General features: G+C 41.7%; 1 protein-coding gene across 7 annotated transcripts in view; it reads left to right on the top strand.

Annotated features, from left to right (window-relative positions):
* The window catches only part of SYTL5 (synaptotagmin like 5), a 258,849-nt gene that overhangs the window by 155,349 nt on the left and 76,075 nt on the right, over positions 1-27,425 (top strand). For 6 of the 7 annotated variants that reach the window (XM_081222095.1, XM_081222094.1, XM_081222097.1 and 3 more), the window contains 8 exons: positions 1,364-1,456; positions 6,309-6,487; positions 8,496-8,595; positions 10,198-10,359; positions 18,483-18,591; positions 19,916-20,051; positions 22,823-23,031; positions 23,962-24,106. In XM_081222095.1, coding sequence (XP_081078221.1) covers positions 1,364-1,456; positions 6,309-6,487; positions 8,496-8,595; positions 10,198-10,359; positions 18,483-18,591; positions 19,916-20,051; positions 22,823-23,031; positions 23,962-24,104 — 1,131 coding nt within the window. In that variant the 3' untranslated portion in view covers positions 24,105-24,106. Of the gene's footprint in view, positions 1-1,363; positions 1,457-6,308; positions 6,488-8,495; positions 8,596-10,197; positions 10,360-18,482; positions 18,592-19,915; positions 20,052-22,822; positions 23,032-23,961; positions 25,828-27,425 lie in introns of those variants that run through there. The other variant, XM_081222093.1, reaches the window with a different exon arrangement.

Below are 27,425 nucleotides of genomic sequence, written 5' to 3'. Positions count from 1 at the left end.
TGCAGTATTATTTACAATAGCCAAAACATGGAAACAACCTAAGTGTCCATCAATAAATAGATGAATGAGTAAAGAAGTTGTGGTAGGGCTTCCCTGGTGGCGCAGTGGTTGGGAGTCCGCCTGCCGATGCAGGGGACACGGGTTCGTGCCCTGGTCCGGGAGGATCCCGCGTGCCGCGGAGCGGCTGGGCCTGTGAGCCATGGCTGCTGAGCCTGTGCGTCCGGAGCCTGTGCTCCGCGGCGGGAGAGGCCACAACAGTGAGAGGCCCGCGTAAAAAAAGAAGAAAAAAAAATAAAAAAATAAAAAATAAAATAAAAATAGTTTAAAAAATGAAAACTACAATAATTTATGAATATATATGCAAAACTTGAAATATAATATTAAGTAAAACCTAGCAGTGAATCAAAAATATTGCAGTAAGGATAAGTAAGTTTTATTCTAGGTATGAATGGAAGAACTAATATATATAAGAATATCTATTACATAATTAATATTTCAGTATATTGAAGGAGAAAATTAAAAACTATGTTAATAGATACTGAAAACTTTTTAAAAGGAGAATGTAATTCCAACAGGATGCAAAATATTAGTTTCACATGTGGGGGTGAGAGGAGTGCCAGGGAAGAGAGGAGAAGCAAAAAAGAAAGGTGTCCATGATTTAAAAAAAAAAAAAAAGAGTATGCATGATACAATCCATTTGTGTGTGTGTGTGTGTATCCTATCCATACCATCAAATTTTTGAAGTTTGATCATTAATGTTAGTGGAGATATAAGTTTTTTATATTACTTGAAATTTAGCTACATTGCTTAAACTTTTTGCTATAAAAATGTATTACTTAAATAACCAGGAAAAAAACAGTGGGGGAAGAAAAGTAGAATCTGGGATTTTGGACAAGAATCTAGTATCTAAAATAGTTTATTCTATTGGAGAGATTTTCAAGATACATTTCCCCATTTTGACAGTATATATACACACACAGGTGTGTGTGAGCATATACACACACACAAATGGGCCCCAATTTTTTAAATTAAAAAATAACTTTAAGTACATTGCTCAAAGTGAATCACTTTAGTGAGCAGGGAGGTAGGAATTGAAGGCCGAGGTCTGTGTGAGTCCAACTTTCGTATTCTTTCCATAAAGCAAGCATCACTAGGAAGGAGACCCCAATCCTCTGATGGTACAGTTCAGGTACCATCAGAATGGAAGGCAAAAGAGAAAAACCTAGGAATGGGGTGATTTCTAGATATTTGTATCTGATTTTTCAAGTATTTAAGAAAGAAAGTGGTTTTTTAAGTGAAAAGACTTTCTAGGAAAGAAATAAACCAAACCACTGATTTTTTTTTTTTCCCCATCCTTCTTTAGGACTACTTGGAAGAGATGGAAGAAGGCATTGATGACTTAGCATCCTCTCGGTTTTCTGCAAACACCCACAGTCTAGCAAGCGGCCTGTCAACCGTAAGCAATACTCTAGCATGCACTGGAAGATTCTTCCTCCGTTGATTTTTTGTGCATTTCCGAAGGAGAGAATAATGTTCTTCAAAAGCTTGTGATAGTGATTTAGAAGTCATTATAGTCTCCTGCTTGCTCTTTGTCCACAGAGTAGTTTTCACTCAAATTTTGTGGTGGCTTTTCCTAAGGCTCCTGATTCCTTCCCTCTCCTACTTTAAAAACCTCTCCTCACTCAGGTTTTTTTGTTTTTGTTTTTTCCCCTTGCGGTATGCGGGCCTCTTACTGTTGTGGCCTCTCCGTTGCGGAGCACAGGCTCTGGATGCGCAGGCTCAGCGGCCATGACTCACGGACCCAACTGCTCCGCGGCATGTGGGATCCTCCCGGACCGGGGCACGAACCCGTGTCCCCTGCATCGGCAGGCGGACTCTCAACTACTGCGCCATCAGGGAAGCCCCTCACGCAGGTTTTAAAACCTCATCACTCCCCAGTTCAGGGTCTCATCAGCGGAAGCCTATGAATTATCTCAGTTGTCGGCTGTTAAATTTCCCTGCCACCATTCTGTCAACTCCCCAACTGTCCTCCACTCTACCGCCAGTCACTTTCCTAAGACATGTACCCAAGTAGGTTTCTCTCCTACTCACACATCAAGTCCATAGCTTCCCACTGCCTACGGAATAAAATCCCTTCTTACTTTGGTGTTTGAACCCTTCTTTGAAAGAGCTTTAGGAGCCCCAGTGTCCTTATACCCATCTATATGCCTACAGGTCTTGTCTTTGCTTCTCTGATTTCTGTCTGTTGCTCTAATACCCTTTTTTCTTTTGACCTTTGGGTGACTTCCTTAAAGAATTCTCAAGCAGGCTCTGACAGGAAGTGGACCTACCTAAGTGTGCCTGATGCTGACTCAGACACTGTGAGTGTTCAAGCTTTTCCTTTTTTCCAACCATACTTCACAAAATTCATGGTACAGGTAATCTAATTAGGTAGGCAATTTTTCCAGCATTTATCTCTTTCTGGCTTGTATACAGTTAACCAGAGGTTCTCTTTTAAAAGGTAAATAACATGATCAGAATCCAGGTATTCCAAAGAAAGAACGATTTGTTAAACATTAGAATCTGAGGAACAGTGAAAAGATACATGGTCTAAAATGATTTACCACGAACAAGGCACCTTTAGAGTAAACATCTCTGTTTAACTCACAGCATTGGCTTGGTTAAGAGCGTAAAGTTTGGTTAGTAGTAAAATTTCTATAGCTTCTTCAGTTTCTCCCAAGCTTCAGCAGTTGTGGGTTCTTAAACTGTCTTTTCTATATATGGATGTCATGCTTACAGAGGACCCTCTTTGAAGAAGTGGCTACAGAGGAATGTGGTATAGATACAAGTCAGTGATACAAGGAGGCAGTGAGGTATGGTGGGGAGGTCCTCAGACTACAAATCTGGAAATCTTGGCTTTATGTTGTCAACCAAAAAATTAATCAGTCGGTCTAAGAAAGAAATGGGAAATTTTACTGGAGCCAAATTGGCGATTATAACCCAGAAACAGCATCTCCAAAAGCTCCAAGAACTGTTCTATCCTTGTGAACTCAAGGCACAGTTATATAAGTTTTTTGAGACAGAGGGCTGTACGTTAAATGATGTATTATTGACAGTTTATACAATTCAGATCTAAGTGTCATCACGTCCCCTGAGAAGGGCAAGAAGGAATGTTATCTTTTACTGAGTTTCTTATTGATGCTAGGAGAATGTTGCTTTCTATGGTTGAGCAGTTATTTCTGCCAATGGGGGAGGTCTGGTCGATGCATAATCCAGATACACAATGTACAGTGTGGGGAGAGAGAGGCCAAAGGGTAAAGGAGATTTTTTATGTTTTAATTTTTCTTGTCTTGCCATAAAATATGAATTTTTTGTCACAATGTCTTGGCACTGCCAACAATTTCTGTGAACCAGACTTTACTTATATGTAACGTGAGGGGGTTGAGGCTTATTCTTGAAGCCCTTGAAACTCAATGCATCGTCCATGGACCAGCAGGATTGCGTCACCTGGGACAGAGACTGGAAAACGCTGTCAGCTCACAGAGCCCCTAGTGTCTCAGTGATAATTTCATAGCACTCCTAGGCCAACAGTAATACCTGACTAGCCCATTTATTACGTAGTTAGCTTGACAAACAGATTTAATAAGCACTGGGATCCTAAGAACTTAGTAGCCATTTGAAAAAATAATATACATAACTTGAAAGAAAAATAATATTTTTTTTATTTTTTTTTGCGGTACGCGGGCCTCTCACTGTTGTGGCCTCTCCCGTTGCGGAGCACAGGCTCCGGACGCGCAGGCTCAGCGGCCATGGCCCACGGGCCCAGCCGCTCCGCGGCATGTGGCATCTTCCCAGACCGGGGTACGAACCCGTGTCCCCTGCATCGGCAGGCGGACTCTCAACCACTGCGCCACCACGGAAGCCCGAAAAATAATATTTTTATTCCCGTCTTAAATAGCCCCTGATGGGATGTGCGTGCCTGGTGGGCACTACATGACTCGTCAGATCTTGGAATCTGATTGGGTAGCATCACGTTCATTTCCTGTTCCCCGTTGATTTTTGTGCAATACTTGCTTTTTGTCATAGCAACTGCCCAAAACTCAGCTTCACATAGATAGGACTTCATTGAAAAGAATAAGGTGGAATTTAATGTTAATACTGTGAACCACTGTTTGTAGTTTGCATGGTGTCTGGTAGTTGTCGCTGTGTTTCCCTTGAAATTTTAAAATATCCTGCTTTGCCCCTGTGAGTTGGCTCTGCTGCTTTGGGATGCCGAGACACACAGTTTGGGAACTGTGGACCTAGGAGTTTGTTAGAAAAGCAGAATCTCAGACCCACCCTGGGACTGAATAGATCAGAATTGTCTTTTTAACGAGATCCCCAGGTGACCTATATGCAATTAAAAATATATATATTTATTCATTTTGGCTGCACCGGGTCTTAGTTGCGGCAAGTGGGATCTTTAGCTGCAGCATGCGGACTCTTAGTTGTGGCATGCATACGGGATCTAGTTCCCTGACTAGGGATCGAACCCCGGCCCCCTGCATTGGGAGCATGGAGTCTTACCCACTGGAGCACCAGGGAAGTCCCGACCTATATGCAATTGAAGTTTGCAAAGCACTGCTCAAAGACACTTGCTATCATGAAAATTTTGATGTTTTGTTTTATGAATAAAAAAGATGAAGTGGGTCACTCACTGGCTTTCTTTAAGTTTTAATTTCCACATAATTATGGACTCCTTGGTTTGCTCTTGCCCTTGACTTAAGCTTGGAATAGATACTAGCCACATCACCCACTTCCTGCTTTTTGATCAGTCTCTACTCTGAGCAACTGGAGGAAGGTAATGACTTTTGTTTTATGTATAAACAAAAAAGTATAAAAAGTAGGAAGTCTAACCTCTCTTTGCACTCACCATAGTCCTTCCCAGTGGTTCACAGACAGGCTTTTGAAACTCCTGGGTCACTCCTGAAAGCCTTCCAGGTGGCCTTCTGTGACAGTCGTGTTGCTAAGACATAGAGTTTGTGCTGCTGGTACTACAGGATAATTTTGTTACATTTAATTTAACATATGTCTCTTGTTATTAGTGTGTCCTCAGAAACTTCATTCATTCTGGTACATCTGGATAGAGTTTCTTTTTACATTTTAATTTTATTTATTGGTTACTGTGTTATTTTCTTCTTTAGCGTTCTATTTTGTGGGTTGCTATTTTATAGATGTATACAAAGCCATGGTCTTATTACTACCCATGTGGCTGTACGGCTGCTCAGGGGGGAGCCTGACAGCTATGGGCATATGACGTTCTCCTGGCATGCCCTCGTTAAAGATGCAGTTTTGTTACTGAACCAAACTTGGGTCTGCTCGCCTGGGCTCAGTAAAGGCAACCTACTGACACCAGATTGTGGTGAAGGAAAGTAAAGTGTAGATTGTAAAAGCACCAATACAAGGAGGACAGGTGGTCGCTGCTCTGTAAACCCCAGAACTCCCCAAGGGGTTTCAGCAAAGCATTTTTAAAGGCCAGGTGAGGGACGGGGGTTGCAGGCTATGTGATCAGCTTGTGCACAGTTCTCTGACTGGTTGATGGTGTGCAGTCTTTAGGCTCCAGAAGGTCTGGGGGCTTTGTGTTCATGGTCATCAAGTAGTTAGTTTCTTCCAATTTGGTGGGAGTTTTAGCATCTGTAAAACAACTCAGGAAGTGTGCATCTGATACTATTATCTGGGTGCTTCAGAGAGGTGCTATAGCAGAGGATATGGGGGCGGGTCTGTCCTGGGAAGGCCCCATAGGGTCTTGCTCGGTTAGAGTTCTGGCTTCCCAGAGGCTGATGGGATACTCTAGGTAGATGTCAGAGAGAGAAGCTTGTGCCTTATGCTAGCACAGAAATAGGAAATGAGTTTTTCTTTGTCCTGGTCAATGCATTCTAGACCTTGAAGTAGATTGACCTTGAGTCTACCAGCGAAAAAGGAGACCAGCGAAAAAGGAGAATGCTGCAGGGATGAGGAAAAGAGATATGATGGGACATGCCTCAATGACCCTGTATTCATTAGAAGCAGTGAATAAACCCAGGGTGTTCACTAACCCAAAAAGACAATGAATGCTTCCCCTCCCAGCAAGTTTCCTGACTTCCTTACTAATGGTCGTAGTTCTTGTCCTTTCTCAGGCTTGGATTTTATACAGTACCAGAAAAACAAGCGATTTTTGCTTTCTTCCTTTCACCCTAAACTTCCCTGCTCATTATAGACAATGGGAATTGTAACTGAACGAAGGGAGGTAACTTCTGTGAAGAGATCACTAGCATAACACTACATGCCTCTTTTCATCTTGTTTATTCCAGACCAGCCTGAACAGCATGATGAGTGTTTACAGTGAAACAGGAGACTATGGCAACGTGAAGGTCAGTGGGGAAATCCTTCTCCGCATCAGCTACTGCTACAAAACTGGCGGGCTCTACATTTTTGTCAAGAATTGCAGAAATCTGGCCATAGGAGATGAAAAGAAACAGAGGACAGATGCGTAAGCATATACCGTATTCCTTAGACTATTTCGGTCACTGCATATGTGAGAGTATGTGTGTTTGTCAGCATGTGTGTTTCTTTTTCAGAAGCATCTTAGCATTCCTCTAGATTCAGAAGGTTGATCGTCACTTTCTTCCTGTGCCAAACTTCTAAATATTCTTTGATGTGCATGTATAGCGGTGGTGTTCGTGGTTACCTGATTTTTACTTATTTTATTTTATTTCTATTCTATTTTATTTTATTCTGTTCTATTCTATTCTATTTTACTTTATTGTATTGTATTGTATTCTATTCTATTTTATGGCTGCACTGCACGGCTTGTGGGATCTCAGTTCCCCGACCTGGGATTGAACCCAGGCCATGGCAGTGAAAGCACCAAGTCCTAACCACTAGACTACCAGGGAACTCCAAGATTTTTAAAAAGCTATTACTCAGCATGACTCAGGACTGACAGATTTGTGGTTCACACAGAGGCAGCTAGCTCTTTGAGATAGAAGGCTGACACATTGGCACACCCCAGGATGTATAAGAGCATCCTGTTAATTTTTGTTCTGGGAAACCCTCCAGAGAAAATTACCAAGCTGTTCACCCAATTGAACAACTTGAGAGGGCAATTTTGAAGCTCTTAGGATTTCAGGGACGAGCCCGGGAGGGCAGGGATGACTATAGCACATTGGAAAGGAGCTAGATACAAAGATATGTCATGCCTTCCCAGGACCACTGCCAGGTTTGATGATTCACCAGGAGGACTCACAGGTCTCCACACGTAGTCTTAATCAGCAAAGGGAAAAGGCATATGTGGCAAAGTTCTAAAGAATCCAGGCGTAAGCTTCCAAGTATCCTTTGCCAGTGGAGTCACATGGGATGTGCTTAAGGTGCTTAAGTCCTCCAGCAACGAACTGTGACAACACATGTGAAGTGTCGTGTACCAGGGAAGCTCATTGAGAGACTCAACTGGGCATATCACAAATTCCCAGTCTCCCAGAAGGAAAGCAGGGGTTCAGCAGAAGCCATATTATTTCCACAAATATTTTAGTCACAGTGAGCCACTTACATCTGTTCTGGGAATGATGAGAATCCTCCTGAAATCCAGGTTCCCACATACCAGCCAAGAGCCGAAGTTATAAGCAGGCATTTCTAAGGAGAGCAGTCTCAGACCTGCTGTTTACCTTTTTACTACATAAAAGATGACCTAGGTTCAGTAAACAACTGAGCAAAGCTGTTTCCAAATTAGACAAACAGATGGATTCTGAGTACAGATTGGTCTACTTACCTCCTCAGCTAAATATTAGAGAGCTTCAGGACCAATATCATCATTTAGACTAGCATGGAAAGGGATCATCTAAAGCCCATCCTGAAGATATGCTTCAGGACTCTGGTAGCATCTTTTACATTTCAATCTTGGTACATTTCTGAGTCTGCCATGATGCTTCACTCCAAGAGACTCCTGGGACAGCTCAAGGCAAGGTATTGGGTCGAATTGCTATTGTGATTTCAGGTGGTTATTTTTCATTTCCTCTTTTCACCATTTTTCTTCATCCATCCATGGCCATTGACTTCACTCATCAGAAGTCCTGACATCTGAGTGGAGAGGAAAATAACCCCATATTTTGTGAGACCATTCATCATAATAATAGATTACATTTATTGAGTAGTATAATATGTCAGCTTCTTGTATGTCTCAGCTAATTTTATCTTCACAATGCCATAAGTAAGCTCTTGAGTTCACCAAAACCAGTGAGGCCTGGAGTGATTCAAACCCAGCTGGCTTGACTCCAGAGCCCACATCCTTTACCACTAGACTTTACTGCTTCTCTCTTATTGAAGGTCCAGAGTTATATTTCAAGGTGTCCTGTTATGTAGACAATGTTCCCTTTGGTTCTGTCTCTTATACTCACTAGCCTATTCCCTTTGCCTCTTTTATTCACTGATGTCCCCGAGCATTTCTTGCAAAGTAGATGTTTCCCAAGAATTATTTTCACTTTTTTTTTTTTTACCATCTACAGTTATGTCAAGTCATACCTTCTTCCTGACAAGTCTAGAAATAATAAGCGCAAGACCAAAATCAGAACAGGCACCAATCCAGAATTCAATGAAACACTAAAGGTAAATAAATATTCTCTCAGAGTAACTTTAGTGATACATTTTACAACCTCATTGAAACTACAGAGGATTTGCATGTCAAGGCTTATATGTATTTTAGAAAAGTAGAATTTGAATCAATTAGTGTGATACCCTTGGCTTTCTGTTTCTGGAAAAGAAAAAATGTAAACCACTCTTACTCTGTTTTTCTCTGTTGCTCCTGAAATTGCACCTTAAGTAGAGACGATCCAGGAAAATTACATCTGACCTGATACATCTTGTCAAAAAGTATGTTTCACCCTTGGGAAAACTGTGTTTTTTCTAGTTTCCCCTAAAAGAAGTTTGTCACAGTTTTGACAGTAACTTAGCAGGTCTGTACCCACTCACTGTTCTGCTAACACAGCGTGAAGATGTGCTGTTTCTTGTAAGGGTCTTGGAATTTGGCTAAATTTAAGCATGTGGTTAATGAACAGTGGAGGTGCAGGGCTGGATTCCAGAACTCTCAGAGACAGTGGCCTAGATAAGAGATGACCCAGGCCCCAATTCTAGAGAAATTACTTTTCCCTATAGGCTTCCATGTAACCTCTTCTCTCACCCTGGACCAATCTAGCCTGGTAAGAAAGATCCAGGGAGATGGGGATGTAGACGTTATTGCCGGTCGCAGAGTAATTTATGGATCTTGTGCCCAGAATGATGGAGTCAGAGTCCACCATAGGAGGAAGTTGGTGAGTTGGGGCATGTGTCAGTGGGGTCATGTGTGAAAGCAGGAACCAATATCAAAACAGATCAAAGTGAAAATGAATGAATATAGGCAGAGGGTGAATCCAGCAGCCATGATAAGATAGCAAAGATGAGCCCAAGCAGAAGAGAAAAACAGAGTGACATGGCAGATCCAGGAAGCAGGGAGCCAAGGTTAATCATGCCAGGAACAGCAAGGATGGATGTAGACGCAAATCCAAGATCAGGAGTCAGTCGGTCTGAAGCGTGTCCCAGGTGGTCATTTGCTTAGGATAATCAGGAGGTTTTGGGGGTGTATGGGCTTGTGGCCCTGGATAATGTTCTACTGGAAAAGGCAAAACCATGCCAACAATATTTCCTTTCTGCTCAACCTACGTATATACGTATATATACTGCACTTAGGCTGAACTTTATGAAGTTTGGCATTTGCAAGTTTCTCACTGTCAGTACTATCCTGGATTTGGGGCTTCTTGTTATAAATAAAATAAGACAGAGAAATTAGAGAATTGATATATCAAACATTGTGCTTACAAAGTAGTTGTTGACAAAATAATTAGGCAAATGAAAAGCAGGTAAAACTGAAAAGGGGACAAGCTTCATCACCTGACACTTTTTATACAATATCTGAAGTTTATCGACTCCCCCCCCCCCACCAAATAGTCTGTTGATATATGGTTCAGTGCTAAGTCTCACACAAAATGATTTTATGGAATAGAACCTCAGTTGTAGCAGAAACGAAGAAAAATGAAGATTTTTTTCTCTTGGGTTTGTTTTGTTCATATTACTAATGTATTTGATCTGAAAGCTGGTGGTAGTACATTTCAACCTGTCCTAGAAGTGGGCAGAGCCCTCCTTATGGAGTGTGATGTTGTAAATCTGATTTTGCAGTATACCATCAGCCATACCCAGCTGGAAACGAGAACTCTGCAGCTCTCAGTCTGGCATTACGATCGATTTGGATGGAACAGCTTCCTTGGGGAGGTGGAGATTCCTTTTGACTCATGGAACTTTGAAAATCCAAGTGATGAGTGGTTTGTGCTTCAGCCCAAGGTAGGAAATGCTTCCAGATGAGTCAAACAGTTATACAAGTAATGAGCAAAACTGATGTCACAGGCCTAAAGAATCTGAAGACTTCCAGTTGTCAAGTGATAATCTGAAAAGGTCAGTGCAGCTAATTTTGGAATAATATAATAAATGTAAATCCATTCTTTTGGAAATCCTTCTTCTTCGATACAGACTGTCTTTAAATCAAGCCATAATCATATATCTTATTAATTTATATAGTCATCCTTCGAAGGTTGCCATGGATAAACAAAAGAATACATTATATGATCCTATTAGAAAGAGAAAGCGTTCATTTTCACATAGACAAAAACAGCTCCATAGAGCACGATCAGTCTCAAAACATTCTCTCTCTTCCTCGTTCTCCACAATTCAGACATGAGCAGGTGTGCTCTTGACTTGGCTCACATGAGGAAGTGGCCAGTAGGTAAAGTATCTGGTTTCCTACATTCCTACTTTTGAGATTCAGAACCCAGGTCTTGAGTTATAGTCAGAAATAGAAATCTCAAAGCTGGTTCTAGAAATTAAATGCTACTATAGTATGTTCTAAACTAAACCAACAGTACCTGAGATTCACTCTATGCAATTGGTATCTCTACATTTACAGTAATTTTTGAAGTCAAAAGTGAGGTGGAAAAAAGGTCACATTTACGTAACCAAAGATTGTTCTTTATAGAGAGAAGGGCAAAAAGAACGTGATGGTAAAGATAGTGGATGCAGATCAGACTTCCTGGGTTCAGTCCTGGCTTCATGACTCTGTGTAACCTTGGGCAAGTTACTTAACTTCCCAGGCCTTGGTATTCTCACTGGTGATAAAAGAATTGGACATCAGTTATAGGGATGCTTTGCGGCTTGAAGAAGCCTGCTATGTGATGCTTGCAGTATTGTGTCAGGCACATTGTAAACTTCTCACTAAATGCTAGGTAGTATTTATGTTACATTGGAGTCCTTATGTCACATTTCACAGAAACCCCAGCTCATACTACTCAACAAAATAAAAGGAAATTATGGGCCAGTGATTATCAAGCATGGCTTGATCCAGATACTCAGATCTTAGCAAGGCCCTGGAGTCTCTTGGTCTCTCTTCTCTGTGTTAGCTTCACTTGCAGACTTCATGCAGTGTGGGCCTCCCTCACTAGCTCCAGGTCTGCTTCTCTTGGACACCACGACAGCTGCAAACCTCTCATCCTTGCCTCACACTGTCCAGGAGAGGAGAGAGTTTCTCCTCCTCCAGTAGTCCAGCCAATGCCCTGGCCCTGGTTCCTAATTCTCATTACATTATTTGCCCATCCTGAGCCAATCACTCTGGCTAGGGAGGTGAGATACATTGAGTGGCTTAAGACAATCAGAACATAACTCTGGTCTTGAAGGTGGTATTGTCCCAAAAGAAATCCTGGTACAGTAGTACTAAAAAAAAAAAAAAAAAAAAAAAATGTGAGTGGATGCTAGACAGCAAAAAACAAGTGACCATCATCAGTAACACTTGTTGATCATCATTAGTAGCAGCATCGTTCACATCTCATGGTCACAACCATCAGTGTGTGGTTAGCATAGTTATGCCCATTTTATATAAGGAGACTGAGACTCAGAAGTTAAATACAATATTCTAGTGGATTTTATAAGTGTTCCCCTTAAACTTGGTGTAAATAACTCATGGAAAATCTTTAGGAGGTTTAATTGCGCTATGGGTAAAATGGACAATGAAATAGAAATCCTCAAACAGAAAATAACCTCATTCCCATGACTAACATAAACGTGGTAGAGATAGGAAGTGCAGTGTTAACAAGTCCATGATAGCATAACATTTCTCTGACATTAAATATGAGAAATATTTGGTCATTCCAGTACTAAGTTTCTTGGAATGGAATGAAAAGCCTCAACAGAAAGGATAGCAGTTAATCTAACTTAACAGTCTCCTATCACGTGCTTCCTTTTGTGTAATGGGTGAGCATCCAAGAATCATAGCAAATGTCCAACATATCATATGATGCGTGACACTGCTGAAGGACAAGTAACATGTATCTTAGTCCATGAAGTTAATTTGTCTGTCAGAAATACAACATGAAAGCACAGAGGGGCTCTTTGGAAACCAGCTTGGAGGGTTTCCGGTCAGTTTCTTGGAAATGGAGAATTTGCACTGAGATGACATCAAAGCTCTCCCAGGCCTCTCCCAAGCATCCTCTGTGCTTAGGGGTCAGCAACTTTCCATGGTAATCACCTTCACATTGACACTGAGTGGTTTGACTTTCTATCATAAGGGAGAAGCATCTCTCTGAGGCTGCTCAAGGTGGAAACATCCTGATGGTGTTTATTTAATGGCAGTGGAACTCCTTTGGTCCTCTGCCAGAGGCTCTCTCTAGAAGTCTGTCCTCAGGCTATTGTAAATTTTCCCCACATAGGCAGACAGCCAGAAATTCCTGGGAGCTTATGTACCCCCTGCCACAAGGCAACCCTTAGCCAATAACGGATAGATGGGGGAGTTTGAAAGCTCAGTTCCATTACTGAGAGTGGGAAAAGCTCTGAGGCGTTACTTACGCTCCAGAGCTCTCCTGCTGGATCTGGCTGCGCCTTTGCCTGGCTTCCTCCTCTTCCCCAACCTATTTCCCCAACCCCTTCACTGGCCTGTCCTGGGAGCACTTGCTTAATAAGTCACTTGCATAAGAATCCTCACCTCAGGGTTGGCTTCTGGGGAACGCAACTGAAATTGGTGTCTCTAATCCATGTCATCTTTTTCCACCAAGCTCCCATACAGAGGAAAGGCTGCAGATTATTCAGACTTGCTTAGATACCGTGCCTTCCAAAACCAGGGAGGCAGGATACCAAAACATGCTCTGTGCGCCGCCTCCTGCTTCGTGAGTGTCTCATCCTCGGGCTGAGCTGGGCTCCATCTGGTTGATGACCAGCCGACTCAGAACTGTCATTTCATTCTCCGTCTGCCCCTCAGTCATTTCAATGCAGTAGTCACTTCAGCTGCAGCTAGGGCATGAGCAGCCTTGGAGACTTGATGCTTCTTGTAGATTATCCAGCTGAGGAGCTGAAGTGTGAGCTACAGCGACCAATTTCCTTAGTAATAGACGATGGGAATGAATAGTCTTTAAACGTTCAGAAATACTGACATCCTTTGGCAGTGGGAAGACTGGAAAGACACAGTGCCTTATTGCTTATCGACTCTGTGTTGGTGAAAAGTCCCTGGACACCTTCCTTTGTTTTTGCTAGGTCTTACAACCCATATGGAGGCCAATGCAGATGGAGAAAGAATTCAAGATGCCATATGTACTTACTATAAAGTAGTTTCACAGTATAACTCCCATTTTACTGCATGACGTGGGACTGTTTATTAGCTGTAACTCGTTATCTTACCAGAAGGCATGTTAGGTAGTTAGAGAAGCAGAGTTTGTCAGTATAAATTGCCTTTCATGTGTTCCCAGAAGGTGTGATTATAAAAAGGACCTTTGAAAGTCAACAGCAAGCTTAAGTGGTTTTCCAAGGAAATCTTCGCCATCCCACCTTCAGGCAGAGTCAGTGTAATATAAGGTCCCGTGAAATGATTGCCTAGCTAAAGGGTTCTCTCTTTATGTGGCAGTTTGGGCAGACTTGTGTCCATGATATATGACCCCACCTTAGACCTGTAAGTGTCTGAGTGGAAACTCTGCTTCCTACTCTGGTGGAAAGTGGATCTCTCTCTCTTCAAAAAGCCTTCTGGAGCAGCGGAGGATGTCAGTGCTTTACCTATATCCCCATTGTCATGCATACATGGCTCCCCATGGCTGTCCCTCCTGCCAGCCAACACCTACCAATCTTTGTAGGAGAGGTGTCCTCAGGCTGCTGGAGTGGGCTTGGAATGTGGGCATGGAAAGCCAGAATAGCCTAGGTATTTAAGGCTTCTGGGGCTTGAGGGCAGAGACCTTGATCAATAACTGATGGGTGAAGGAGTGTAAACCCTCTCACTCCCTCGCCTCTGATTGGGACAGCCCTGAGGTGTGACCTGTCTTATCCTCAGAGCTCCCTGTGGGACTGAGCAAAAGTCTCCATGAAACTTTGCCTGATATCACAACCTCGGTAAACCTCTCTTTACTTTGTGGTCCCACTACCCTACTACCCACCCTAATAAGACACGATAACAGGAATTCGTGTCTTCAGGTCTCCTCAGGACCCCAGAGTAGACAGCTTGTCTGCGTCTTCCTTGCTGCTTCTTCCCTGCACACACACCTCTGGTCACACCTGACTCCCTACCAGTCCTTAGACACATTCTGCACAAGCCCCACTGTATTTTGCTCTCTTAACCCAGACTAATCATCTCCCCCCACCCCCCTTCATATGTCATCATCTCTCCCATCCTTTAAGGACCAGACACGGGCCCCCTCTTCACCCCATTCTGGATTACTCTCTTCCCACAGTAGTTTCTTTGTACTTGTATTGGGAACAACTGTCATCATTTGTCTGACATTGAGCTTGCTGTGTGGTAGAAGCCCTCTTCTCCCAGCAATCAGGACCAGTAATAGTAGGTCAGTTCATGGACTAAGTCACAGAAGTCAAACACATACCCACTGCCCCAGTGCATTTCTTAATCATGTATTTTAACTTAAAACAAATACATGTGAGTTCATTTTCAGGTCTTCTAATATAGGGGCACTTTGTTTTGTCTGAGTATGGTTTCAGTGATTGAAATTCTGTCATATCCTCCTGGCATAAATTCTGACCCTAATGTATCCTAATCAGCAGTTTCTAGTTTGAGTTTCTCTAAAGTGAAACAAAAACTTAAGAGCGCTTTCAAAGTCAACCAAGTGCAAAGCCTTTCTAAATATTCATGATCTTGTTCCTAGTCTTTTACAGCTTGGAGCCCAAATATAATCCAATAGCAAATTTATTTTCAAATCTTCAGTTCTGATGAAGTCGGTCAACCTAATTTTTATAGTAGCAGCTGTCTTTTTGGACTCTTCAATTTGTGACATTCAGTTATATAATTACAGCCACAAATATGCCTGGCATAAAGAGCTTTGAGGACTAATGCAGCTGACTTGATGAGCGTGCACTTCAGCTGATGGGAGCGGGCACACACGGTCTTTGTAGAGGATCCTGCTCTTCGCTGGGAATGGAGAGCATTCGGGCAGATGAATAGAGCTTCTGTTGAATATATATCTCTTGGATAGAATGAAAATTCATTGAAAGCCGGGTCTCTCTCTGTGTCCCCGTAGCACTTAGCAAAATGCCTTAAAATCATTACTACAAGAAGCCATTCCATATGTGTTGGTAGAATTGAATAAATTGAATTGAATTCTGCAACCTTTTTCTGAGTAGGAGTTGGTTGAGTAATGTAAAATGTTAGTGTGCCGGGACAGGATGTTGCCTTGGAATTTCCTTGCAAGTGTACCAAAAATACCCCCAAGATATTAGCTATGTGCAGACTGTAAGATGACTCCCTCCTTTGGATTTCTTTTGTGTGTGATTATAATGCTATAAGACTTCACCTTTATTATTTTCTACTCCCACAAGATTTGAGGACTGTGTTTATACCAAGTCACCAGTATATTTGAATTTCAGCTAGAAAGTAATGCAACATTAATAAATCCCAATAATGCATGTTTTGATCTCTACAAATATACTACACATTAGTATGTGACGCCTGCACATATAATTTTTCCTGCCAGTATATTTTCCTACCCAAAGATCTCAGCTGAAAGCAAACAGAGCTTGCACTGGTTAACTGTTGTTGTATAGAAAACTGCCTTAAATCTTAGTGGCTTAAAACAACAATTTATTACGATTGTTCTTGATTCTGTGGGGTGACTGGGCTCAGCTAGGTGGTTCTTATTTAAGGTCTCTCATACGGTTGAGGCTAGATGGTAGACTGAGGCTGAAGTCATCTGAGGGCTTGACTGGGCTGGTTGCTCCAGTTGGCTGTCTCATACTTGATGTTGGCTGCCAGCTAGGTAGGAACTCAGCTAGGCCTGCCAACTGGAGCACTGACATGCGGCTTCTCCATGTGGCTTGGACCTCACATCATGGGTTCCCAGAGGGAGAATCCCAAGAATATTCATTCCAAGAGAAGAAGTAGAAGCTGTTCATTTTAAGGCCAGAGCCCAGGAACTGGCACATTATCACTTCTGCCATATTCTACTAGTCAAAGCGATCACAGAGCCCACTCAGATCCAGAGAGGACAAATACCTCACCTCTCATTAGCCATGGTACCAAAAAAGCAGTTGATCTCTTTTATCTGTCATAATAGCCATTATAATTTTCCATTTGTGACTTTCACATAAACTAAAATTTACTGAAACCATCAAAACAATTAGAAAAGTCCTCTTACGAGGCACTCAATTTAAAATAATTAAATATTAGATGGATAGTCTATTTCACCATCTAATCTCATTTGTGCCCCTGGCAAGATAGCTGAATAAAATACTTCAAATGACTTCCCCACCTTTACTAATAAGTTTTACCACCACCAAGAGGAAAGAAAGTAAGGCAAGGATTCCTTTTGTAATGGTATCAGTCTTTTTCGCTGAGGCTTAAACAGCCTTGGGCTTTCTTGTGGGTTTGGGAGTTTCTGAATTCTTTCAGTCTGCCCTCTCTCAGAAGAGAGCAGTTCTCAGCCCTTGACTCATTGCTCAGCGGTCAAGTTCCTGCAGAAAAAGTCTGAGGAAAGTACACTACTTTTCTTACCCTATTTATGAAAAATCAAAATTCCGTTGACTCAATGGCAAACGGGAGACCTGTAGAACAGAGGCTGTGGGTATGTGCTCACACTGCCTTTTTAAATTTTAAATTTGATTTTGAGAAGACTGTAGATCCCCATGCTATTGTAAGAAATAATACAGAGAGATCCTATATACCCTTTACCCAGTTTCCCCCAATGGTCACATCTTACAAAGCTATAGTGCAATGCCACAACCAAAGTGGTGACATTGATACAATCCACTCATCTTACACAGATTTCCTCGGTTTTCGTTTGTGTGTTTGTGCATTTATTTCTGTGCAGTTTTGTCACATGTGTAGCTTTGTATATTCACCACTACAGCCAAGATACAGAATAGGTTCATCCCCACAAGGATCCTTCATGCTCTTTTATAACCACACCCACCTCCCCCTGCCACCCCCATTCCTAACCCCTAGCAACCATGACGCTGTTCTCCATATCTATTATTTTGTCATTTCAAGAATGTCATGCAAGTGGAATCGTATAGTATGTATCCTATTAAGCTGACTTTTTTCACTCAGCGTAATTCTCTAGAGATTCACCCAAGTTGTTTTGTGTATCAATAGCCATTCCTTTTTCTTGCTGAGTAGTACTCCATGGTATGGCTGTACCACAGTTTATTTAACCAGTTATCTATGGAAGGACATCTAGGTTGTTTCCAGTTTTGTACTGTAACAAACAAAGATGATACAAATATGTATGTACAGATTTTTTTCAGTGTGCACAGTCTTTTACTTCTCTGGGATAAATGCCCAAGAGTGCAAATTGCTAGGGTGCATGGTAGTTGTATGTTTAGTCTTTTAAGAAAATGCCAAACTGATTTCCAGAGTGGCTGAACCATTTTACAGTCCTACCAGCAATGTTGGAGTGAACCAGTTTTTCCTCATTTGAGTTTTAATGATGTAAATTACCAGTATAGCTTTTCCTAGTTGGTGGCTGGCAGCCCAGTATGAATCAGACATTACTGCCTACTTGCCCCTTCTTGGACACTTAAGAAGGCCTTGAGACATCAAGGACAGACAGAGAGAAGTATCTTCTGGGGCTGTTTTCAGTGACATCTTTATTCCTGCTTCATACCCCGAATTATTTGGGTATGTTCAATGATGGGTCCAGTTCTCAATGCATCACAGGCACTCAGTGTCCACTGATTCACCGAATGTGTGTTTTATATCTCCTCTCAAATTCCTTTTACTTTAGCGTTAAATGTTATACTCAAATACCTTCATAGAGTTTTCCAGCCTCTCTCTTCTCACGCCTGAGGCATCTCTTGAACCAATAAGTGCCAACATAGTTGAATGGGAATAAATTGTCACATTTACGCTACCAAGTAAATATTGTACTTTCAAATATGGGCTACAAAATTACAAACCAAGCATTCTCACTTTTTCTTTTCACCTGTCTCCTCTTGGCCAGGTGGAATTTGCTGCTGATATTGGCCTTCAGTACAAAGGAGAGCTGACAGTCATTTTACGTTACATACCCCCAGAGGAGAACCTGCTACTTCCACTTGGACAGCTTCAAGGTAGAGAAAACAAATCAATGACTTTGATCGGGGACATTCCATTTCTAGAAGTGTGGAAATAGGGATCAGAGGTTGGGTGGACTGTGTTACTTTTACATTACACAGATGAAATGGAAAGGGTTAGGTGTCACTGTCGTTTAAGGAGAGTCGAAAAGCATATACTGTGTATGGGGAAGGGTGTCAGATTCTTACAAGGAAAAGACAGAGTTCATACTTAGAGACCAACCTTAATGTTGAGATTTGTTTCCTGGAAGTCCAGGACATATAGGATCTTCCCCCCCTGCCGGGTGGAGTGGGGGGTAGGGGGAGATGGGGGATGGCCTGCTGAGAGGGGTGGTGCAGAAAGATGCTGTCTGGATTTATGACATTCACAGCTGCTCAGGGCATCTTGAGAAAGAAATTAACCTGGAACACAGAATACAAGAATACAATACAGAATACAATCTGGAAAACTCCAGATGGAGTCAACTTTTAAATCCCTTTTGACCTTCTTCTTTCTTCAGCTCCTACAGGCAGCCTCCTTTATCTTTCTTTTCCTATCACCCTTGTCATTGTGACCCTGTACAACTAAGTCTCTCAGCCTCAGTTGCCTCACTTCTTAGGGATATTGCGAGAATTAAATAGGTTCATTCATACAAAGCACTTAGAACAGTGTTAAATAAAGGTGGTGGTGGAGGCGGTCGTTATTCATGTAGAGCGTATGTCATCAGAATAAAAAAGTGATGCGGGAAGAGTTTCCTCTCACCCACAAATGTAATTGTGTCTGAGCTATAGCCTTTAGAGCTGGCCCAGCACGGAGTTGACAATGTACACGACTAAAATATCCAAGGCGGGAGTTAGGAATTTTCTCTTTGCGGGTCTTGGCACATGTGTGTGGCTTTCATGGGCGCTCTTCCTCACAGAGAGCAGGGATGTGGCCCAGGCAGCTCTCAGGGTCTTTTCTATTTTATCCCTTTATATGTTATAGGGGAGTATTTAATTTTTTTAAATTTATTTGCGTATTTTTTTCAACGAAAATGAAAGATATAGCCAGAAGGAATGCAGTGGTGTAAAAGCATTTAAGTGATTACGTGGAAAAGTATACAATAATGTAAAGATCTCATTCACTCTGAAAATGAAATAAATCTTTGTGGATTTTATTTGTAAATTTTGAAATGGAACCCATGATCTATCTCTTCCCTTCCCTTCTTTTCTCTTTCTCTTCCCCTCCCCCCATTCTCATTCTCTCTTTCTCTTTCATTCTCTCTCTTCTCTCTCTCTCTCTCTCTCTCTCTGGCTCTCTCTGTGGCTCTCTTTCTCTCTTTTTCTCTGATGGCTGATGCAGGAAAGAAGACCTTTAAACGAGGAAAGAAGAAGGATTCTCCTGTCATCTCTGGAGGAATCCTAGAAGTGTTCATCAAAGAGGCGAAGAATTTGACAGCGGTGAAATCAGGAGGCACTTCTGATAGCTTTGTGAAGGGGTAATTTTGTTTGAGCTCATTTTCGATGGTACTTAATGGGAGATGAAGAGGTCTGTGATCCATGAGACAGTGGTGGCTGTGAGGCTTCTGTGTTGTTCTTATTCTAACTGTGTGCTAGGAAAGAACTCCCCTTCAGTGCTGGCACTTACATTGAAAACAGTGCAACAGAGATCTGCTTATTCTAGCTCTCAGCCTGCTTCTAACATATTTCAGGATGTCCTGTGACTCTCGCCCTCAAGACTGGCAACTTTTCCTGTGAGATTAGTTTCTCACAGGAGGAAAAAGTATGATTTTCTACATGTAATATACTTGTATTGTGCTTTTTTATCATTTGGTGTTGACTATATGCAATGTCAACAAAAATATTGGATCCTTGGTATTTTGCTCTCTTAGGGGAAACTGTAAAAAGTGGAGATGTCAGAGCATCATCCCTAGAGATATCCACTGGAGAGTGCCTTGGGGAAACTCCAAGACTGCCTCTTGGGCATTTGTGCCCACTTTGTGGAGCCCTGGGCACTTTCTTGAGGGAATGCAGCCCTTTTAATGGACATTCTTACCCATTCAAGGCAACCCAAACAACAAATCCCTCCTGATTTCTATTTGAGATTTTTCTCCTATAATAGAAGAACTAGAACCAGCAGGATATTTTTCATTCATTGCAACAAATACATACATGCACACGTTCCAAGCACTAAGTCCTGCAGTTCCAAAAATAAGACATGGTCCCTGCTCTCACAGAGCATCACAAAATGCATAAGGTAAAACAAAGTCCCGTGATGCCAGCCGTGAGGTTAATTCTTTGAGTCAGATGACAGTATCATTCCTCTCCTCAATCCTTCTTAGAAAAGTGTAATTTTTCCTACAAGGAAACGAGTCAAACCTTTATGCTCACACAGTCTAACTTTGGTAAGGGCAGTAATAAGGAGAAGCAGATGTCTGGGGCTTCCCCACTGGTGAGTATGTGTGCCTGAATCCTGGTCCATCTGTCCTTGACTCTTTCTCCCAGGAGGTTTAAGCACAGAAGAAATGCTTTCTGTGGATCCTGCCGTTGAAATTTGCTTCCCCAGCCCTACCATCTAACTCTGGCCGCTTCCTGCTCACTGGTGGGTTAAGGGTATGGCTTCTCACCCATGAACTCATTGTGGCCTTGCACGGATGACTTAACATCTTCTGGAATAGTTTTTACTTTATCATGTTGAACATTTATGAAGCAGAGATAATAAAGGACAGTATCTTTGTTTTATATATATATATATATTTTTTTTTTTCCTTTTTAAAGGCCAGTAACTTTCTAGTAAATTCTCTCCCTAGTTACACTTAAACATTGAGCTGATTTTAAAGGGACCTCAGATTTTTTGAAAAAGAGCCTGAGAGAGCACGAATAGACCTTTGTGTAAAATTTAATATTATAAAATATATCAGTAAATATTAGGTCTGTCCGTGAGCCAACATAACAGTGGCTTAAACAAGTCAAAAGTTTTTTCTCATATGTAAATGAAGACTAAAGGTAAGGTATCCCATTGGCCAGAACTTACTCATATGGCTATATGAGCTACAAGGGAGGCTGGGGAATGTAGTCTTTATTCTGGACAATCTTGTGCCTAACTTTAAAAAAATGAGGATTTTCATGTTTTTTTTTGTTTTAGAAAAATAGGGAGAGAATGAATATTGGGAGGTAAGCAGTCTCTGTTTGGTACATGAAATGAAATCTCAAGTGTCATAATGTATCTTCTTTATTGTAAGGTCATTTGTGGTGTTTTTCATGTTTGATGTACTAATTTCATACCCATAAGTCTCCTTCCCTAAAGTCTGCTCCCTGACTCATCAGGTACTATGATCAAAAACAGAGTAGAGAAAATGAGACAGGGAAGGGAGGGAAGTTGATAAAAATATGTTACTAGGCAGGTTACCACTGTGAGCAACTGGGGCTCAGTTCCACTATGGAAGCATCAAGGAACTCTGTGGAATGTACCTTAGGATCGTCCCTTCAAGGGACAGGGAAGCTGGGAGACTCATCCACCAATTTCTAAAACTCATTGGTTGAAGGTTGCTCCTGGGGACATTAAATTCCCAGTAATCCCAGGGTTTCCTGCACAGAAGCTGAGTCAGCTCACAGAGCACCGAAGTCCTTAATTGGAGAAGCAAAGAGACACAGGCGCTTGAAGTAGGAAGCTGTCCACATGCCAGGAAGTGCTCATCGTGGCTTCATGTCAACTCAGAGGTGGGCCAAAGGTGATAGGAGGCAGAACATTATTACATAGTGTCTCCCACAGGAGGTATTTTCATTTCAGTAGGAGGGAAGAACCAATACAGGATTAGAAAGGAGAGGACGGGGGACTTGCCTGGTGGCGCAGTGGATAAGACTGAGCTCCCAATGCAGAGGGCCCGGGTTTCCATCCCTAATCAGGGAACTAGAGCCCACATGCATGCCACAACTAAGGAGCCCGCCTGCCGCAACTAAGGAGCCCACGTGCTGCAACTAAGACCCAGTGCAACAAAATAAATAAATAAATATTTAAAAAAAAAAAAGAAAAGAGAGTGGGCATTTCACTATTGCCCCACTTAAAAGAAATAATAAACCATTCCACTAAATAAACCCAGATTTAAGCATATATGATGCTGGGAAAGAAAATCAAATAGACACACACAGATAAACACACACACATGCATACACAGACATGAGGAATTATGGGAAGTTGACATGACTACGCAAGGGCGCCTTTTTCTGCTTTACTGTCTCACTGATGGCTTGATTGTGTTTTCTCCTGCAGCTACCTGCTCCCTGATGATAGCAAAGCCACCAAGCACAAAACTCTGGTAATAAAAAAGAGTGTTAACCCTCAGTGGAATCATACTTTCATGTTCACTGGCCTGCATCCCCAGGATATAAAGAATGTTTGCCTAGAACTTACCGTCTGGGACAAGGAGGCCTTTTCCAGCAACATCTTTCTGGGAGGAGTTCGTTTGAATTCTGGAAGCGGTGAGGGACTTGGTAAACCTGAGATAGTCTGTGACTTGGTGTGGGGCAGGGGAGTGGTTCCTGCAGGTTTGATGTGTCCTAAGTGTATATGTAGTTTCCTCTTAGCCGACTCTCGAAATTTCCACAGATGCTCCATTACTTTAGCCAAGGATTGGTTCACTGTTAAAATTACTACTATGTGACTTTGTATCCTTCAGCTAGAAGTGTGGGGTGTATAATGCTTATATTCAGTTCTTTCATAAAATACCATTTACACTTTAGTCTAAGTGAATTTCAATTACTTTCTTGGGCCTTACTTCAGGATTTGCTCGGGAGAGGATCACTAAGACAGCACATGCTTCTGACCGGGGAGAGAAGGACTTCCAAGACCAACTTGACTTCAACCTCTTCTCAGTTCTGTCCATGCTTGCAGCCATTACACTGCCTGAATCGAAAGGAAATCCATTTTTCCCCTAAAAAATAATGTCTCCTGTTGTTCAAACAGGTCATGGAAACACACCACTGATTCCACAAGACACAACTGTAACAGGGCGAATTGGGCGGGTGGGGGGACTTACAGCAGTAGAGCACGTGTATAGATTAGGGAGAGCCAAGACTATCTCTGCCACTAAAACAAAAACTCCCAGTTCAACCTGTTCTTCTGTTGTGTTAACTCAGTCTAGATGAGCCAGCTTTCTACTTAAACTACCAAAGTGAGGAAGAGATGAGCCCCTAGGGCCATCCTGATTTGTTCCCCATCATCTAGGCAGAGGAGAGTAATGTAGGCTACAAAGGATGTAGTCCATGCTAACTCCACTCACTAGATATGGTGAGAACAAGCCACTGAAGGGCTCTCTGGTCAGCAGGTCCCCCTCAGAGGTTGATAGGTGTCTTCCAGAAGATCAAAGCATTTAATTTGTAAAGTGTAATGCTCCCCTTTCCCTTCTTTAGGTGTGAGCCATGGGAAGACCGTGGATTGGATGGACTCTCAGGGGGAAGAGCAACGCCTCTGGCAGAAGATGGCGGACAATCCTGGGACTCCGGTAGAAGGTGTACTCATGCTCCGTGCCAGCATGGGGAAGAGTAAGCTCTGAAGGTACCAGTTCTCCAAAATGAGGCCTCTTGGGACTGTCTGGTTGTTATTTCCTACCAGTAGCAGGCTTGGGACCTGGAGTCTGCTTCCCTGCTATTTCTCACCTGAGGGTATTGGCACATGAGAGGAGAGATATCAGTGTTATGAACACCTAGGGTCTGGCCAAGTGTCTAAAAAAGCATGTACCTCTATGTGCATGGGCCAGGGCTTTTTTGATTGGATGATAGAAAGTATACCACACTGTCGTGTCAACAAGCAAATTGTGCAATGATTCGTAGGCTTTATACCATAGGGGAAATGGCACATGCTTATTTGAAGCTGCAGTTGAGATTGGGAGTCCCCAGACTTTTTCTAATTGTGAGTGACTTCAGGTTTTCTCAAGGTTTGAGGGAAAAGGGGGCCACTTGGAATGTAGATCACTTGAAGAGTAAGAAGAAGGGATAGTGGGAATCCCCATGATCCAAAGAAGGCATTGTGGGGATGGACGCTGGGGCAAGGGTGTGGCCCTCTTATTGTAGCCAACTTGTGGATTAACCAGGTAAGTTTTCAAGGTGAACTGAGGTTTTTCTGTGGTGACTATGTAATTGATACTCTAAATCATCCCACTTTTGGGAGTGAAGAGAGCTAAATCATTACACCAGAACAACAGATGTAAACCAGGATTGACCTGGCAAAATTAGGATGTAGAGTCACCCTAATTATGACCTAGCTATTAGCTCTGTTGTAAACATTTATTTTATAAAATGTTCTAAGCTATTAACTAAGAGGGAATAAGAAGCAATGCACATTTTTGAGCCCCTACTTGTGTTATGTCTACGATATCCCATTGCTCAAAGGAAGTCATATGGCCAAGCCCAAAGTCAAGAGGCAGGGGAATATACTCTACTCACATTGAAGCCATGGCAAGAGCGAGGATGCAGGAAGGAATGAAGGATTGTGGCCAGGGGTTCAGTCTACCTTCTGTCACCTGGGATTCCAGAGACTTTAGCCACCAAACTTAGATATGAAGGGCGTTAAAGCTGAAAGGGACCTCAGACCTGGTTCCTCATTTTGAAGATTCCAAATTTGCAGCCCAGAAAGCAGAAATGACTTGCCCCAGATATTATAGAAGCTGTGAGTGTATCCAAACTTAAATCCAGGGTGTGACCCGTAGGCCAGTGTTCTTTTCACTGTGGTCTTTGGTGTGATCCAATGCTGATCGTGATGGACAAGAGGACATAGACCAAGGGAGGTGGAGCAGAGTCTGATTACTTGTATATGGACGTACCTGACCCAATCTTCTCCTAGAGTCACGTTCTAGCCCCTCAGCTCATTTTTTCACTTGAATTCATGTATTGATAAAATCCTTAAAAGGATGGATACTGAATTTTACTAGTAGGAAAGCTAGAATCATCTTCAGGCTTATTCTAGCTAATTGTTCCATATTGTGAATTTCTTCTTGAATTTTGAAAACAGGTTTCAGAATATATTTAACATTATTCTTAGAAAGGGGAATAAGCAATCCATATTCATTATTATTTAAAAAAACAGGCTCTCTAATTCTAGAAAATTGAAGTTATTAGTCTAGTGTAGCTTAGTGCATATGGTACATTTTTTTAAACTCACACCCATATCTCTATGTTGCCCTTCTTAAAAACAGAAAACAAAAAGTGTACGATCATCACTACTTCCTATATTGGAAATATAAATTGTCTTCAGACTTGAAGTGACTGAGTATGACTTCAGAGACATTTTTAGGGGAGGTGAGAGAGGGTGGCGATGGTGAAGCCTGGAGACATCTCTAAAGTAGACAAAATGAGGTAGATTTATTCACTAATAATAAAAGTGGCAAAATTAATCAATTCCAAAATTTATAGCTCGAACTCAAGATGAGCATGAACTTTATGTATTCAGACCTTTACCACGGTCAGAGCAATTCTGTGTCATGACTTCATAAAATCCAACATCTAACTGGGTATTTCCATAATGCAAGACCCAGGTGTGCCTAAGTCCATTAGAAACCTGTTGATGTGGCTCTTAAAAATAAAAGGTAAATTGATCTTTAGGTTACTCTTTTTTAAGTATAGTGTAGAAGTACAAAAAATATTTTTAATGTAAGTGATACATGTTAATGGCATAAAACTCAAATGGTTCAAAATTGTGAAAAGTCCTACCCCTTCCTCTTCCATATCAGAATATATTGACGGCATCATTCTTTTTTATGGCAACAGGTTATTACATTATGGGATATATTAAATTTATTTAACCAGTTCTATCAAATGCCACATTAAATATGGTTAACTAAGCTATCTATGTTTGGTGGCTTTTCTAAGCAACCTTTTTTTCAAAAATAAACACTTTGAAATTCAAAATGAGATGTGTATATTGCACAGCAATTCTACTTTTGGGTATTTATCCTATAGAGATAGATACATATGTGAGAAATGAGTACATACAAGGGTATTGCTTGCAGAAGATTGGAAACAACCCAAAAGCCCTTCAGTAGAGGTCTTTGGCAATATCATACATGCCTAATTTTTCTGTTTCATTAATTGTTCCCTTTCCTTCTCTGTTAAAGATTGTTAACATTGGAGTCTTGGATGCTTGTTCTTTCTTTTCTCCTCACTTTATCCATCCTCTCCAGCATTATCATGTATTGTATGCTCATGGTTTTATGATTATTTATATGCTTATAACTACAGATTCACATCCCCAACCCAGATCCTTCCTCTCAGCCCCAGATCCAACCGCCTATATGATATCTCCACCAAGATAGCTCATGCTCTCGACATACTCAAAAATGAACTCTTTATTCCACCTTCTCTCTTACACCCATGTCTTTCTACTCCAGTACATCCTGTCTCAGTACCTGGTACCATCATCCACCAGCTTATGCTAACTAGACACTGGATAGTGATTTTTTTTTTAATTGACATATAGCTGACTTAACAATATTATGTTAGTTTCAGCCGTACAACATAGTAATTTGATATTCTTATACTACAGTTATTCTAAAATGTTGAGAATATTCCATGTGCTGTACATTACATCCTTGCAACTTATTTATTTGATACCTAGTGGTTTGTACCTCTTAACTCCCTTCATCTGTTTTGCCCCTCCCCCATCCCTCTCCCCTCTGGTAACCACTACTTTGTTCTCTGTATCTGTGAACCTGTTTCTGTTTATTTTTTTAATGTAATTAATTAATTTATTTATTTTTGGCTGCGTTGGGTCTTTGTTGCTGCGTGCGGGCTTTCTCTAGTTGTGGTGAGTGGGGGCTACTCTTCACTGCAGTGTGCGGGCTTCTCATTGCGGTGGCTCCTCTTCTTGTGGAGCACAGTCT

This window comes from Mesoplodon bidens, assembly GCF_964165515.1.
Source record: "Mesoplodon bidens genome assembly, chromosome: X".
NCBI lineage: Eukaryota > Metazoa > Chordata > Mammalia > Artiodactyla > Ziphiidae > Mesoplodon > Mesoplodon bidens.
This window is presented reverse-complemented; position numbering and strand designations above follow the sequence as displayed.